The 17,903-nt window shown below is 41.6% G+C and overlaps 1 protein-coding gene across 16 annotated transcripts in view; it reads left to right on the forward strand.

Annotated features, from left to right (window-relative positions):
- Nucleotides 1-3,178: 3,178 nt before the first annotated feature.
- The window catches only part of Picalm (phosphatidylinositol binding clathrin assembly protein), an 80,201-nt gene continuing 65,476 nt past the window's right edge, over nt 3,179-17,903 (forward strand). For all 16 annotated transcript variants that reach the window (XM_041661002.1, XM_041661692.1, XM_041661093.1 and 13 more), the window contains exon 1: nt 3,179-3,420. In XM_041661002.1, coding sequence (XP_041516936.1) covers nt 3,291-3,420 — 130 coding nt within the window. In that variant the 5' untranslated portion in view covers nt 3,179-3,290. The remainder of the gene's footprint in view (nt 3,421-17,903) is intronic.

Raw genomic sequence — 17,903 nt, forward strand, 5'->3', positions numbered from 1 at the left:
AAAGTCAGGGAGCCGCCGTGGAGCCGCCAGAGACAGACATGCTGAAACACTGCTGGTGATGCACAGATTAATGGAGATGGGTTAAATTAAGATGTAAGAGTTAGCAAATAAGAAGTTAGAACTAGTAGGCCAAGCAGCGATTTAATTAATACAGTTTCTGTGTGGTTATTTCGGGTCTAAGCTAGCTGGGCGGCCAGGAACTAAACAAGTGACCTCCTTACTACAGGAGTCTTAACACAGCGCTCCCTCTCCAGCCCCAGGACCAGGAACTTAAATAAAACACATGATCCTGTAGAGGACAATCCAGATCCAAGCCACAAGTCTCTTTCTTTCCCCTCCCCATGTTAGTGTCATACAGTCATGAAGGAACTAAGTACAGATATGACCAGTAGCAGAAGGAGATTCTTGCTCATTAGGCTGTAAAGCAAACTGGTATTCCTAAGTGCAGTAGGCAGCAGACATGTAGGAGAACGGAAAGAGATGAGGCTCAATAAGTAGTTAGGTCAGGGTAGAGCATCGAGTCTTGTTCCCATGGCTCAGAGACCTGTTTCTTATTTTCTAGGATAGCCACAGTGGAGTTTGCTTTACTTTTTTAGTTGCTGTAGCAGAATTACTACAGACTGGATTTTTGTTTTGTTTTGTTTTGGTTTTTGGAGATAGTGTTTCTCTGTGTAGCCCTGGCTATCCTGGAACTGGCTCTGTAGACCAGCCTGGCCTCGAGCTCACAGAGATCCACCTGCCTCTGCCTTCTGAGTGCTGGGATTAAGGGCATGCACCACCACTGCCTAGCAAGACTGGGTAATTTTTGATAAACATATATAGATTCATTCTGGAAGCTAGGAGGTCCATAATCAAGAGTTTAATTATTCTAGGGCACAAGGCAAAGATAAAGTGGGAGAGAGGGAGGATTGGAACTTCAAGGTTCTTCTAATTAATTAGCATTAATCCATTTATGATCTAAACACTTCCCATTAGGCCACACCTCTTAACACAGTTGAGGATTAGTCCCAAAACATTGATTGGTGGTGTGGGGTAGGGGATGAGTTGGCATATTTTGGAGATACAATCTACATAAAATTTGTGGACAATTTTAGTGCCCAGACAAATAAACCCATTATAGGTTCAGAAACTGTCAACTGGAGGGTTAAACAACAATAGAGGCATTAGCTAAGAAATTACTAGAACAGTTTGAGAATAAAGGGATTATGATGGATTAAATCTTGTACCCACACATATGTGCATCAACATGTGAACATGCATACATGCAAGCACATCATAAACAAATGCAAAAAATAAAATAAAATCTGTCCATTCTACTGCCTGATAAACACGGGGCACCAAACTACAGATGGACTGCAGATGCAGCAAAGGGAATTTTACAGTTATGTGAAATTTCAAGCTGGTTTGCTGACAATGAAACCTGCAGGCTTCAGAACTGTGAGTTCTTGGCAAAGCATTGGTGTTTCAGAATTTCAACCAGTGTGTGTGTGTGTGTGTGTGTGTGTGTGTGTGTGTGTGTGTTTGGTGTGTGTGTAAAATAAAAAAGGGAATGGAATTCCTGATACCACACATACAATTTTCAACGTGTATTAGTTTTTTCATCTTTTGAGAGTCAACAGATTTAAGCACAGTGTTCTAGATTTGGTTGGCAGATGGTGTACACAGATTTCGGCTACGCTAGCATTTCATTTGAAACTAGCAAGATTACATATAACCATGATGGTAACTTAACATTCAGAAAGAACTGAAAATTTATCCCTAAGCCTGAGTTAAACGCAGAGAGCATTAGTAACATTTTAAAAGGCCTTGTTAATAGATCGTCTGGATTTCATAGATCAGAGTCTCAGGATGTCATACTGTTCTAAAATGCCTACCGGGCAGCGTCAATATCTTTCCATGGAAATCTGGCTCACACAAGAGGAGAAAAGAGGCCAAAGGGAAGAAAGACTAAACCAGGGGAGATCGCAGGTACTGATGTCTGACTCCCTGAATGGGACTTCTCCATTTACCGACCAGGCTCACTTCCTTCTATGGTGTGGACCTTTCATGTCCCAAGTTGTCAGCCTTGTAGGGTCAAGTTAATCACTGTTGACATCACCCTACTACTTCCCTTTTCAAATTCCACTGAAGCTATGTGTTTCCTGTCGTATTGGACACCGTGTTAAATGAGTACCGGGCTGCTTGATATCTAAATTTAGATAGGCAGGAACGTCTGTGGCGCCTTTTAGTAGTCGAGATAAACAAAACTAGGTGACATTTCCAACACTCCCAAGGAAAACGAAGGGGTGCGAAAAGACCTTTCTGATATTAAAAAAAAAAAAATCAAACCAAACCCGGTGTGTACGTGTAATGGAATAGTCCCACAGCCAAGAGGCCTGCCTGGAGGCTCCGAAGAGTCCGGCTGGGGCCGAGTCCTTTTCGACCTGCGGAGGGCCACGGGGTCGTCGCCAACTTGAGCGCGGAGCAGCCCGGCGAGCCCAGACACCTCCACCGCGGGGACAAGCTGCGTGCAGGCGGCGGCCTCACCTCTTTGTCACGTCCAGGCCTGGGAGGGGACGCGGGGGCCGATGCGGGCCGCCCCCTCCCACGGCCCCCTCCCCCCCACCCCGCCCCGGTGACACGCGGGCCCCGCCTGGGGCGACCTGTTGGCAGGGGCGCGTCACGTGACGCGGCGAGCCGCTCGCCGGCCCCCGCGGGCCGGGCCTCCTGTTGCGCCCGCCGGGCGGGTTCCACCACGTCGCGCGGGCGCGCGCACGCGCGCGCGGGCGCCGCCGTCGCCCGGCTCTGCCCTCGCTCGAGCGAGGGAGGGAGAAGGAGAAGGAGGAGGAGGAAGGGGGGGCGCGCGCCGGAGAGGAACGGGAAGGGAAGGGAGCGAGGGGCGGGAGGAAGGGAGCCAGGGGGCGGGACCCGAGTCACGTGACGCCGGGGCCGCCCGGAAAGCTCCGAGGAGGAGCCTGGCGCCGCCATTTTCCCTGCAGTTGCCTGTCCCTCTGGCCCGACCGGGCTCCAGCTGATCCCGGGCAGAGGGTGGGCTGAGGCTGAGGCGCGGGGCTCGGGAGTGACCCCCGACTGGGTGTAGGAGCCCGCGGGGGGGACACGCGAGCCTGGGGGCTCTGCGGGCGGGTGGCGGCGCGCGGCCCTGAGCCCCGCCCCAGGCCGGCAGGCGAGCGGGCGGGCCGGGAGCCGGTGGGGGTCGGGGGTGCGGTGGGGGGTGGGGACCCTCGGGCGCTTGGGGGTCCCAGGCCCCGCCGGCTGCCGAGCGGAAGGGGGTTGGCGGACGAGCCGCAGAGATGTCTGGCCAGAGCCTGACGGACCGAATCACCGCGGCCCAGCACAGTGTCACCGGCTCCGCGGTCTCCAAGACGGTATGCAAGGCCACGACCCACGAGATCATGGGCCCCAAGAAGAAGCACCTGGACTGTGAGTGAAGCCCCCCGCCCCCTCTCCATCTTTTTCTTCTCCCTCTCGAGCTGCCTTTTCCCTCCCTGCGTCTCAGCTGCGCCGTGGCTCCGATGCCGCTTCCATCACACCTGCCTTCCGCGGCCTCCGCTCTCTTCTCCAAAGAGAAAGCAGCGTGACAAGCCATTCCCCACCCGGAGATCCCCCGAGACCCTCTCCTCCTGGCTCTAGGCGCCACCGTGCCCCATCGCGCTCCACCAACTTGCCACCCACCCGGGTGCTCGCCCGAACTCCTTTCCCAGCTCCGGGCAGCCCTTTGCCCTTCCTCCCCACCCGTCCCGGATCTCCTGGCCGCTCTCGGCTCGGTGTCGCCTCGCTAGCTCCGGGACTCACCGCCCCATTGTTCCCCCCTCCCGTTAGCTCTTTTTCGGATTTCCGTCCTAACTCGGCTTGGTGGGCCCAGATTCCTGTCACTTGGCAGCCCTTGAAGTGGTTCCCAACACCCTAGATTTTCCTCCCATTCCTTTTGGGTTGCCTTTCCTACTTTTCTATCGACCTTTCGGGTTATCTCTGCCTCTGTAGCTTCCGTTAAGTTCCTTTGGCTTTTTGTTACCTCCTTCCTTCAGTATTACGCCGAGCTTCTCGGCTTCTGTTCCATTTACGTTTGCGGGGAGTAGAAACAAAGGGCTTCGGTGTAGTGTGGGAACAGCGTTGGTGGGGAGTTACTGTCTTTATTTGCCATCACTATACTGTCTTGAGTGTAAAGTTGGGCGAGTTGTGAATGCCCGATCTCTCCCTTTGTCAATTCACACGGGGACATGGAAAAGGGCTTTACTGGTTTTGGTGTCGTTCTGGGAACTGTTAACGTTGGCGGTTTGAATTTGGAAGCTCGAGTGTGAAGTGCTGGGATTCGAAGTGGATTAATAAATGTAGGTACAAGTACTCAAGTCTGGAAGCGGTTTCGTTTGTGTGGTTGTATTTTGGGTAACTGCGCTCGCTTCAGCCGCAAACCTTTACTGCAGCGGCACTAACTTAGCCACCGTTTCTAGAACAGACTCCTCCCCATTGTTTTCTAACCCAGGAGCCACCTGTAAAACCACCTCCTTTTTCTGGTTGCTCCTTTGCCTCAGGGTACAAAGCTCAGTGGATCACTCCATCCTTGAGTCAGTGGAACATTTCAAGAAAAAAATAGAGCCATAGTGAACGATAGTAAAGTCTCTTTAAATGACTCCTGGACACGTTAGCTGAAATGACTTTCATCCTACATGAAAGTTGCTTTGCCCTGTGAAGCAAGAGTGAGCTTGCCCTGAAAGGGAATTCGCTGTAAGGAATCTTGCTTCGCATTTAGACTTTGGTTGTGAGGTTTGCACTTTAAAACAAACAAAAAAACCCCAAAAAACAAAACCCAGCGTGTGAATTCTTCTCAGATCCATTGCTCTCTAAGTGCTGTGTGAACAAGTGATTTTCACAGACAAACCCATTACTCATTGTGATTTGTTCCCTCGCTGTGGAAAAGTTTTATGAAACTCTTGTCTTTGTTGGCCGTGGTGCTCACACAGGCTGCTGTTAACGGTCTTCCCTCTTTAGAGAGTGGACTTGAATGATGACACTTCTGTAAACATCTTCAGGACAGTGTGACTACATCGTGAATGCTTTTGAAAATGTAGACTAATCCGAGTAGACGTTTCTGTTCACACCCCTCCTTCCAGTTCCAGGCTTGTCTCAAAATTGGCTGTGTAGCCCAAGCTGGGCTTGCACTTGAGAGCATCCTTCTGCCTCAGCTGTCCAGGCCTACGCTATAATGCCCGTTTCTGTGATACAAAATCCTGTTTGTTTCAATACTGTGTTTGTGGTTTTTCAGTTCTTGTTTTTTTGGTGTGGAGGGGCGTAAGATGCTTGGGAATATAGGAAATATTTCCCTTTCACTCAGAATGATAGATTATGACTACAGATAGAGCCTTTGTAAAGCCTGCATCTTCAGTGGCAGTCATGATTCTAAAATGTTGCTGGAATGGCTAGAAGATAGGTATTTGAGGGTAGGAGCAAAGGTTGTGGTTTAATAAGTTAGTGAGCTTTTGTAATAGTTACTACTGTAGATTTGAACTAGTTGGTCTTTAGGGTTAATCTTATATCTGTACTTTTCCTCTACTACAGCTGTGTTTCCAAACTCCCGTGTTTTAGAGCTTGAGCATATTGCTAATGTTTTCATACTAGTGTGTTAGTGATGAGATGCCTGTCTTAGGTTTAAAACAGTGACAGTTTGCCCTTTACTGTAAAACTGTTACTAATATTTTAGCAAAATCTCACTAATTACAACTCTCCCTTCCCTCTTCAGTCTGCTTTGAAAAGTTATTCACAGACAATTTTCAGTGTCAGTGTCAAGAATTTCAGGCTATATAATAAATGAATCAGTTCAATTAATTTTTCCCCTTTAAGAATTTTTCTTAATTTTGAAAGCTTAGTTCTCTTAGGCTTTTTAATGTTTTCATCTACCAACATCTGCTTATTTGAACTGAGTGGAAACAATTGTATTTTTTAAAATGGTAGCATTTAACTAAAATATACCTAGTAATTTGCTGCCCCTATAAATCCTTGAGCACGTAGAGGTGGCTTTTGTGTACTTCCTTGTCAATATTTTTCCATATTAGGAAGTGATTATTGTTAATTCATATGCTTATTGAAATTTTTTTGTTTCTAGGTATTGGTCATAAAAGTGTTTACTAATGTTCCTACTGCGAAGAGTTTTTAAACTTGACAAATAATCATGATTTCAGACTTCTAATGGCTATTGTAATAAAGATAGAAGACACAACCTTAAATTTTCAGACACAACTGTCTCCCCGCCCAAGTCTACAACAGTTCAAGTCCTTTGTGTAAGGTGCAGTGTTTGCACACAACTTACACGTCCTCCTGTACATTCCCTAAACCTGCTGCGATGTGAATGCTGTGTCAGCAGTTGTGTATTGTGCGTGGAGTAATGACAAAAATGTGTGTGTTCAGACACAGCTTGTTTTCTACCAAATGATTTGGATCTGATGTTGTGGAACCCAAGACCACCATTTTGGTTTGGTTTGGTTTGGTTTTTGGATTTTGGTTTTTCAAGACAGTGTTTTTCTGTGTAGCCCTGGCTTTCCAGGAACTTGCTTTGTAGACCAGGCTAGTCTCAAACTCAAAGAGATCAGCCAATCTCTGCCTCACCAGTGCTGGGATTAAAGGTGTGTGCTACCACTGTCCAGAGAAACTTTTGAGAGCTGACATTCTGTTTGTAATTACCAAATGAATTCTAAAACATTTTTTAAAAGTGATTGCATTTAAGAAGTGTTTAATACATAATTGGAGAATTGTGTTTTAGGTTTACTATGTATCTCGTTTATGTAGATAATTTTAAAGTATCATTTAGTTTAGAGGTGCAAGTGAGAAATCAAACACTTCATAGTGACTTGGCTATTGTGTTTTGCATGCTTAGGTTGGCCTGGGAGTCTATGTAGCCCAGGTTCATATTGAAGTCAGATTCTAGCCTCTGCCTCCTTTGAGATGGGGTTGATGACAAGCATGCACGTCCATGATTGCCTGCAAAGCATTTGCATGGAATACATTCATATTTTAAAATACTCTCTTTAAAAATTCTAGTTATCAAAGTCGATTTAATTTACAATAATTGGGATTGAATCTAGGGCCTTACAGATGCCAGGCAAGGGCTCTACCGCTGAACTGTATACATAATCCTTTTCTTATTTTTGTTCTTGAGACAGGGTAGCCTTGAGTGTTCTTTATAGCCCTTGAACTTGTGATCCTTCTGCCTCAGCTTTCTGTGTATTGTGATTATAGACCTATGCCACCAGGCCCCAAAGTTTTGCTTTAGTTTAAATAAAAGGGTTTACATTGATCATTATTTAGAATATTACAATGAAAGTTTACCACAATTCATAGAAAGTTGCATGTTTATTTTCTTTATTTTCAGAGTGTTTAATGTTACTGTTTTAAGAAAAAAATCAAATCGGTAAGAAGCAGAATATAAAGGTTTCTTGGGAAGAGGTTGGAGTCCTACCCTGAAGAGGTAGCCCTAGACTTTGAAAGTAAAGGTTTAGTATTAGCTCTTCCTGTTCTTTTGGTGGTTAAAGTGGCTGTCCTGTAATACTTTGTGTTCTCTCTCATGTGTTCCTAGTTGAAGTAGTTTATATATTTTTCTAGATAATTGGAATTTTGAATATGACCTTTCTGAATTTTGTGTTCATTGTGTATATTCTTTTCATGAAGAATTATTCTGTTAATTTTGACTAATGAATTCATTAAAAAGTTATATTGATGAACCTAAGGTTTTGCATTAAAATTACATTCAGAGTTTTGATTTGCTGGATTTTGGGAGGATTTCTCATATTTGTAGTTAAGCTGGTGTATATCTTTTGGGCTTATGCCTAGTTTTATTTATTAATATTATTTTTTGAAACAGGGTCCCATATAGACCAGACTAGCCTCAAATTCACTATGTAACTGGTGATAACCTTAAGTTCCTGGGACTCTTGCCTCTGCTTCCCAGGTGCTAGGATTATAGGCACATGTCACTATTGATTTTTTTTTAATGAATATTCTTTTGGGGTTATTATGTGTGAGATGCTTTGCATTTATTAACTTGTTCTTTCCTTTAGTGACTTTACGTGAGAGGCTGTGTTTCTCTGCAAGGTCACATTCAGGAAGAGGTGGACTGGACATTGAGCTCAAGTCTAATTTTGGAGTATGCTAAGGTTTCAGCAAGACGAATGTTTCTTAGAGCGCTACTCACTTTATAGAGGCTTCTCATGTAATCATATTCCCACATCTGTATTGTCAAAAGTATTGACTAAAGTGGTATATTTGTATAATTGATGAACCTGTCTTAATACACCACCACCACCACCACCACTGAGCAGTTCATATTAGGATTCACTCTTGCTTTTGTAAGTGTAGGTTGGACAAATATATGCGTATATGCACTATTACATTGTCATATAGGGTTAATTTGGCTGTCCTGTAATGCTTTGTGGTTTCCCAAACCTCTTGAAGTCTCTGATCTTTCACCATCTTCCTGGCTTGTTTCAGAAAGCTGTGTGATTGGGATCTTGCATACAATAGTAGCCTTTTCACATGGACTTTACAGCCTGTATACACACTTCAAATGACCCTGTCTTTCGGTGTGGAACACTGATCATTTCCTTCAAACACTGAATAACATTCTTTGTATGTGCCATGGATTATTTGTTCATTCTGTTGAAGGATGTCCACGTTTTGCCAATTACATTTTAAGCTCTTAGCAGCATTTCTTTGTGTATATGTTCCATGTAGTATGTTTTGTGAGAAACCGCTAAACCGTTTTCCAAAGTCACCTTGTCCCTTTTTATTCCTGTCAGCAATGAATGATAAGTCCCGTTCGCATCTTGTCATGCATTTGATGATGTTTTTACTGACCACTCTTTGGAGGTGAGTGCTAGGGTTCATACTGTTCATATCATGCCTTACCATAGTTCGTCCTGTGCTTGGTTGGTATCTGTAGGTCTTTGAGGGGTTTCTTCTGTTACAGTATTTGACTCTTCCTAAAAGTCAGAATCTTTGTTTTCTTACTGAATTTTAAGAGGGGACTTTTGTTTTTATTTTTTGTGTGTATTTTGGATAATTGACTTGTCAAACATCTTTTTTAAATACTCTGTGGCTAGTTCTTTTTTTTCCTTTTTCCTTGCATCTTTTAGAAAGCAGAAACATTTAGTTACAGTATATTTTAGACCAGTGAGTGGTTCTCAACCCCTGGGGTCGAGTGACCCTTTGATAGGGGGTCACCTGTCAGATATCCTGCATATCAGATATTTACATTATGATTCACAACAGTAGCAAAATTAAGTTATGAAGTAGCAACAAAAATAATTGTATGGTTGGGCTCACCACCTGAGGAGCTGCACTAAAGGTCAGAGCATCAAAGGGTGAGTGCCGTTCATTTCCTCTTGGATTACACCTTTAGTGTTGTAGCTAAAAAGCCATCCCTAAAGGCTGGACAGTGGTGGTGCACGCCTTTAATCCCAGACTCAGGGGGCAGAGGTACGTGGATCTCTGTTTGAGGCTAGCGTTGTCTACAGAGCAAGTTCCAGGACAGACTCTAAAGCAACAGAGAAACCCTGTCTCAAAAAACCAGAAGAAAAAGAAATCTAATCACCAAATCCAAAATCATTTGTATTAGTCCTCATATTGTCTTTGAGAAACTTTGTTTTGTAATTTTCATTTGGTTCTGTAATCATTTTGAGCCAGTTTTTGTGAAAAGTGTACTGAGGTCTGTGTCATTTATGGTTTCTTTTAACTTGTTCTCAAGTTTTTTTTTTTTTTTATTTAAAGATGTCATTTATTTTTGGTTTACATGCATCAGTGTTTTGCCTGTGTGTGTGTCTATATGAAGTTGTCAGATCCTCTGGAGTTACAGAGAGTTGTGAGCTGCCATATGGGTGCTGGGAATTGAACCCAGGTTTTTTGAAAAAGCAGCCAGTGCTCTCAACTGCTGAGCCATCTTCCCAGACCCCTGGGGGCAGATTCTCAGATTTTTATGGCAACCACTTTTACCCACTATGGCATCTCTCTGCCTTTGCACATTTTGATAGTGCCCTTTGATAGACAGAAGTACTTATTATTGGTGAACATCTGTTTCTTTTGGTGGTTAGTGCTATCGTATATAAGAAACCGTTGGCTGATTCAAGCTTACACTTGTCTCTAGCACTTTGATTATAGTTTTAGCTCTTACACATAGGCTTGATTGATTACTTTTGAACTGATATGTGGTGTGAAGATGTGTCTTAATCTTTTTTCTGCTACTTTTAAAGAATATCACATATTGAATAATTTGGAAAGTAAATAAATTTCTTTCTCATGGTTCTCGAGCCTGGGAAGTCCTGTATCAGTGTTCCAGCCTCTGTGAAGGCCTTCTTGCTAGAGCTTGACATGGTGGAGGCTATCACGTGGTAAAGAACACAAGAACTTTTGCTTTGATAACTAACCCACTCTCACAATAATGACATGAACAACTCATGAAGGTTAGGTCCTGTGGCCTAATCCCATTTTAAAGGCATACCTCTTAGTGCTTTGCATAGTGGCAGGTAAATTTCAGCTGGACTGTCTAAGAGAGAATGGAGACCAAAATAGGAGACAAAGTAAAGTTCAGTTGTACTACCTTCATGTAACGTGGAAATAGAAATGTTTACCTGTAGTGTTGGCCAGTGTGTGTTGATGATTGAGTAGAATTATTTGGCTCAAGCATTCTCTCCGGATAGACTACTTGATCACTATGTTTTTAGGTTCTGAGTTATGTGGTTATGTGTTGTTTTTAATTGTGTGAAGAGGTGAAGCATTAGTAGACAATGTTTTTGTTCCTACAGAGATGTCTTGTACTTGCCTATAATGATACGTTTTATCTCTCAAAGGTGTTTTCTTGTAGCTCTTGTAATTTAATTGTTTATAGAAAGGATCCCCATATTTTCTCTTTTCCCCTGCCAAGTGCAGCATGGGACAAGTATGCAATCAAAGATGCTGGCTGGGTCAAGTAGGGGTGAGGTTTCCGTTGCTTTTCATAAAGTAGAATTGAGTAGTGCTTTGGATCTTAGGAGAGGAAAAGGAAGATGCTGGAGAGTGGTACTGTTTGCTGTGTCACTGCCTTGCCTGAAGAGCTCTTCCAGACTCAAGGACACTCTTACTCTGCTCTGACAGGGAAGGAATGATGCCAATTGGGGAAGAAATATTTGGATTTAGTTCATATAAAAATTTGTGTCAGTTTGACACAAAAATATTTATTCCAGGGTCTACCTGTTGTTGGCATATTTGATTTTAAGCATAATTTTGTCAGTAAAATCTTTCCTTTAGCTTTTCTGCTTTCTAGGATTATGTGCTTATACAGTTCTTAAAAGTAAATTCCAGACAGCCTTAGACTTAAACTTTCGGTTATCTCCAATAGTATATACCTTGTAGTAGAATATAAGACTTTATTTACTAAATACCTGTGTGTGTTATGATAGAGAATACTGGTAGAAACATTTAAAATGTAAATAGAAATAGTAAAAAATGAAGGATTTATTTTTAATACACTACTTTGTGTGGTGATGGTTGTTTTTGTGCCCTGCCTCAGCTGTATCCTTTCCCTCCTTGTTTCCGTGCTGTTTCAGAAGGCCTACTGAGATCATGGGTTTGTCTTTTCATGAGACTCATTTTTCTAAGACTCTTATTTAATGATATTTTAATGACAGTCTTTAGAAAACTTAATATTGAAAGAAAAAAGGTTTTGTTGTTGTTGTTGTTGTTTTGTTTTGTGTGTTTTGTTTGAGACAGGGTAGCCCTGTGTAGCCCTGGCCGTCCTGGAACTTGTCTGTTGACCAGGCTGATGTTGAACTCAGATTTGCCTGTCTCTGCTGGGATTGAAGGCTGATTTGTGGTTGGTTTTTGTTTATTTATTTATTTATTTGAGACAAAGTCTTACTGCTACCTTGGAGCGCAGCAGTCTTTCTTACGTCCTGGGATCCCAGGTGTGAATTATCATACCTAGCTTTTAATTAATATTGATCAGGGCCTAATCCAGTCTTGGATAGATACAGTGAGTGGGGTGCTAAGGTTCAGAAAGAGCATGAAGATGTGAATTTGTCTTTCCCCTAAAAGGACAATAAGTGTAAAACTACCAAGTAATTGAAATCCATTGAGATATGTATATAGTTCATGTGTGAAGTTTCAAAGTAAGAGGGAAGAATTATGTTGAAAGGAGGTTAGCAAAGCCTTCACAGGGAGGGGACCAGATTTTAAAGAATGTATAGTGCTTTTGCAGGTATATAAAGAGTTATTTTTAAATTAGCATGTACAGTGAGAGGGAGGTAGAAAGAGCTTTATAGTGTGGAAAAACCTTGGATGATGCAATGCAGTGTTTGGAGAAGAGGCTGAATGAGGCTGGGGAGCCCTTAAATAAAGGTCTTGTTACCTTGACAGACTTTGTCTTCAACCTCACTCCACTGATCTTTATCTTGGAGTCCCTCTCCCTTTGCTGTTATTAAATGCCAGTGCCATGAAGATGGGGAGTGCTTTTTCCTAACTTTGTAGGCTGCAGAGGACAGGGAAGCGGGAACAGAAGACTGAAAGTGTTTTAAATGTTGTTATGCATAACTCTTTCTTTCTTAATAAATGAAATCAGCTATTCTGTCATCTTTTGTTTATTGTGTGCTTGTTCAGAAATCTAGTCTTTGAAGTGAACCCTATATTTATTTATGAATGGACATAAACTCATTAGATGATAGTGAATAATAAAGATTTTTAGAGTGTTCTCTTTGATTTATTCAGTTTTATTTAGATGTGTTTGTCTCTAAATGAGCAGTTGTTCTGAGTGTTTTAAAAGCTGAATCTACCAAATGAGACTTATAGTATGGTAGAAATTAAACTCCTTAATAATAATTACATGTTGACCGCCTTCTTTTAATATATGCCCAGGTTATTGTGTGGTGATTATTCAAATCTAAAAGCAAAATTGCTGACTGGGGTCCTTAATCTAGTAGGGAAAATGACATATATAGGAACTGTATTTGTATTACCAGGCAATGTAAGATAGATAGCAATCTAATGCCATTGAGTGTCAAAGAATGGCAGGTACTGCCTTTGATCCATGGGGCAGCTGGGTCTTCAGTGGTGAGTAGAGAGGAGTAAGTTCATGCAGAGGGAAAGAGCGTACAGACACGCTTGGGTAGGAGACTGCAGCGGTCTGAATTAACACGTGCTCTATGTGAGAGTGGACTTCTTTGTGGCTGGAAGGGTCAAAAGTGTAGAGTAATTGTAGGAGTTGAGTTATAACCACACATCTTTAGTCAGAGGTTATTGCTCGGTAGCTTTGTTGAAATTGTACCATTATTGGAACCAATGTGTATTTACTTTTGCCAGCATAGAAATGGGAAAAGACAGCTTTGCTTGCTTTGAAGCTGAATTTGATCTTCTATTTTTGCTTACTAGAAGCTTAAGTTACTAGATTATGGCCTCAACTCTTTGTTTTTTGTTTGTTTTTTCCTTTGAGACAGTGCTGTGTAGTTCTATTTGTTTTGCTGATTCTTGTATTTAAGCCTGGGCAGTCCTCAAACTCACTTCAGTCTTTCTGTCTCAGTCTCCTGAGTGTTGGGGTTATAGGTGGCCCACTAAGCTTGGCTATTAGAGACAGGGTTTCACTGTTTGCCAGCTTCTTCTCAAATTCGGGATTTCTCCTTCCTCAGCCTTCCAAGTGGTGGGGTAACAAATCACTACTCTGGGCCAGACTTGAAATAGTGTCTAGATCCAACATCTGTATGTACTTAGTATCACCACATTGTATTGTTGTCCTGGATACTATCATTTGTTTCAGTTTTTTAATGTTACTTTGTTATTAATACAGTGACAAGTACTGAGGATGTGGATAATTGAAGAACAAAGGCTTAATATATAACTAAATTTGACCTAATGTAAAGATTTCCCTCCCTTCCTACTTTAAACCCTTCCTCCCTGCCTCCTCCCCTCCCTCCCTCCTCCCTCTCTCTCCATTTTGAGACCAGGTCTCAGTTTGAGTACTGGGTTTAAAGGCATGTACCATCATTCCTGGCAAGGTAAACATTACTTAAAAGCTTAAGGAAACTTGAGTATTACACAAATTGGGTAAAGTTAGTTAGGTTAAGATACAGTACAGTGTACACACTATGGGAGAACAGCTAACATTTGACGTGGTTTTTCCCTGTTTTTTAGCATTGATATGTATCAGCATACTTATAAAACCCTATTAAAATGTACTTAGTAGTCTTGTTCTAGTTTATGAAGGTGGTGCACATCTTTTATCCCAGCACCCAGGAGACGGAGACAATTGCTAAGAGTTTGTGGTCAGACTATTCTAGAGTTCCAGGCCAGTGAGGGCTATAGTGAGACCCTGCTCCAACCCCTCCTTCCTTAGAAAGAAGGAAGAAAGGAAGGACGGATGGACAGACGAACATTGACATTTTATCCATTTAATTTATTTATCTTGCAGTGCTGGGGATTGAACCCAGAGCCTTAGGGCATACTAAGCAAGCATTCCTACTACCATGACAAGTCCCTAGCCTTAACTTTTTTTCTTTTTGGTCAGAATATATTTAACTTTTAGATGGTAATAAAGAACCTTGACTGTAAGTCTGGAGAAATCCTTTAGCTCACAGAACACTTAAGACTGGCAAATAGGAGACTTGTTTGAGAAATAAATGTCTATAAATATGTAAGCTTCTATTTGCAAATAACAACTTCAAGAGGGGAACTCACAGTGAGGAGTCTGGGGTACCAGCCTTCTCTTTGTGTGACCTTAGGGAAATCCATTGCTCAGCTTGCTTATTTTCTAAATTGCCTGCTTCCTCTGCTAGTCTGTGATGTGATATTTGTGCTTCTGTAGCTCTTTTGTTCTTGGCTTTGGAAACCACCACCATAGGCTTTGGAAACTACTGTCAGAGACAATTTGTCTATGAGCTCTTGCTTTATTTTCCATCAGTGTTCTGTCCCATCTGCTAGTATATTATTACTTAAAAAACAGAGCTTGTATATCTTGCTACTATTGGCAGGGAGAGGGTAGTATTCTTTTATGTGATTTTGTTTTAGGAAAAAAATGGCTAACAAAATGTGAAATTTCTCATACTCTTATTGAAAATATGCAAGTGAAAATATTTGATGATAAAAGTCTTCTGTCAGCTTTTTCAAACACATCTCATGTTTACTTTTTTATAATTTAACCTTTTTAAATTTTTTTTATGACTTATTTAACTTTATTTTATGTGCATTGGTGTGAAGGTGTTAGTTCTCATGGAACTGCATTTTCAGACAGTTGTGAACTGCCATGTGGGTGCTGGGAATTGAACCCCGGGTCCTCTGGAAGAGTAGTCAGTGCTCTTAACTGCTGAGCCATCTCCAGCCCGTCATGTTTACTTTTTAAGACCCCAGTTCAGTCACCTGGCTTGTCAAAGGGTCCGTTTCATGCATTAGGTCGGATGCATTTGTTTGGGGAAGGACAGGACTTTTAAATTCTAATTGCCCAGCTGTGCCCCGTAGCAATTGTAATGAAATTGCTTTCCATGCCTTTCTGCTGGTGTGTGTGTCTGTGTGTATTTATTTATTTTTGTGCTACAGCGCCTATTCCTGAAAATAGGGACTGTTTTATTTACTTCTGAATGTTTTATTTACTTCTGCTGTTTAAAAGTATTTTTAGTAAGTATTTATTGTCTTTTATGCTTGTGTTTTATTTTTGAGGGAGGTTCTCACGTGGCTAAGGCTGACATTGAATTCCTGATGTTCTTACCTCCACCTCTTGAGTGCTAGAATTATAGGAGTGCTCCACCACAACTGTCTTGATGAAGACAGTGGGTTTAGTGTGCTGAGCTAGTGAACTATTCAGTCAACAGTTTTTAAGTGATAATTTGTTCATGAATAGAATTAATATTTCAATTAGTGTTAAATTTAAGTATGATATTGATCTTAAGTTGGTTCACTTACCAGTTGAGAGAGTTCATACCAGAAATATGATTTTGGTATTAAGAAAAGGTGATAGTAGCAATGCTTGAAACTATTTTCATAGACTAAATGATCTACAATGACTAATTGTCCTGTATCTTTTGGCTTTATCAAAATAGAAGACTTGAAAGTATACCAGAAGCATCATTAACCCATCCGTCACCCTGTACTATTTTTAAGAAAGTAAAGGCTTAGATTTAATTAAGTGATGAATTAGAGATTGTTGCCATAAACCTTATTTTATGCTTTATTTAATATAACTCTAGGGCTATAAGATGTGTCATTAAGAACCCTTTGCTTGCTGGGAGGACTGCTGCTGTGTTGTGTGTACTTGTGTCTCTTATGCAACAAGAAATGCATATGTTTTCTTTTTAATACCAGAATTCTACAGTAGGTCAGGGCGACATTTCCAAAAAATATATAATTGCTTGCCGAGGTTTTGACTGAAATCTGTGTAACTGTGATAACTGCTAGCAGCAGAGGAAGGAGTTTGTGTTTCTGTGCAGTGAATGTCCTACTGCCTGATCAGACTGATGTGCTTGCTGTCTGTGGTGTTAGGGGGCAGATAGCACAGGTAGTTTTTATTTGGCTTGTTTCCTCTTCTCCTTGGTATTTGTTTGTTTGTTTTTGGTCCTCTGATGACTGAACATTAAACAACTTACTAATATAGTTTATAATCTTTAATTATGTTGAGTGTGTAGTTATACCTAGAAAATTTGCCTTTAGCATTTGTTTGTTCCTGGTTTGTTTTCAGGTTATCTTTGGAAGGGAAGAACTTTGGTAGCATTTCTTCGAGGTTAGAATAGGAAACTTGATTTCAGATTATAGTTGCTAATGTTATTTCAGGTGAACTGCCTAGGGGAATTTGGGCTTTGATTTATACGGTCGATGGCTGTGTTGGAGATTATTCTTTTCTTCTTGATCTCAAGTAGTTCTGGTTTGCTTGTTTGGGATGCGAGACATGGTCTTCTAATGTAGCACAGGGTACATTCGATTCACTATGTAACCCAAGTGACCGTCAACTCTTTGACATTGCTCCGCAGGGTACATTGAACTCATATGTAATAACCCAAGTGACTGTCAATTCTTTGACATTGTTCCTGACCCAGCTATCTAAGGCCTGGGGTTACAGGTTTATGCTCCATGCCTGACTTGGCTTGTTATTGTGAAGTCATTTTTCCGTCAGCTTTCAGGTTTGGAAGACATGTCCATTTTATCCTTCCTGTCCATGCTTTTTCTTTGGAGCCAAGACTTGCTGTGTGATGACTAAAATGTTATGGTTTAGAAAGCAATGTTTTCTTGTTTATTTTGTTTTTCCTTTCTCAACATTAGTTTTTTGTTTGCTTGCTTTTTAAGACATGGTCTTATTCCTAGAAAGCCTGGAACTTGCTATTCATTCTAGTTTAGGTTGTCCTGGGCATTGTGGCTATCCTCCTACCTCTGCTTCCTAAATCTTGGGGTTACAGACATGTGCCACTAAGCTCATCCTTCATAACTTTCTTTTATGGCACTATGTAATCGTCATTAGCTGATTTGGCACATATGTAAGGTATTCAATTCACTTCAGTGTTTTAGGTTTTGTACACACAGTCTCCCATTTAATTTTGTTCTCACAGTTTTGCAAAATGTTTAGGGGTGTGGGGGGGCAGAGGGGTGGGGGAGGAGAGAGGAGAGAGACTTGTAGTGAACCAAGGTATTACTTTGGGATAGTTTGGTTGCCTGTCCCAGAATCAATGCATGACACAACTAGCTGGGTGGTCATAAAGGGTAGGTGCTGATAAAGAAATTACTTGGGAGTTGCAGCTGGCAGAGAGTTTAAAGCTGTCTAGAGCAGCTGATGATGCAGTATCTGAACCTGAGAAAAATCCATTATCTGTCCCATAAAACATCCATTCTTTTAGTATCTGCAAAGTTGAGTTTCTTCTGATATTTACGATTGTCTTAAACTTACTTATAAGTGAAGTCTTAGAGTTTCTGAGTTATTTGGA

The sequence above is a fragment of the Microtus oregoni genome, unplaced genomic scaffold (genome assembly GCF_018167655.1).
Source record: "Microtus oregoni isolate MIOR12 unplaced genomic scaffold, Mior012 000000F_ref0000247, whole genome shotgun sequence".
Lineage (NCBI taxonomy): Eukaryota > Metazoa > Chordata > Mammalia > Rodentia > Cricetidae > Microtus > Microtus oregoni.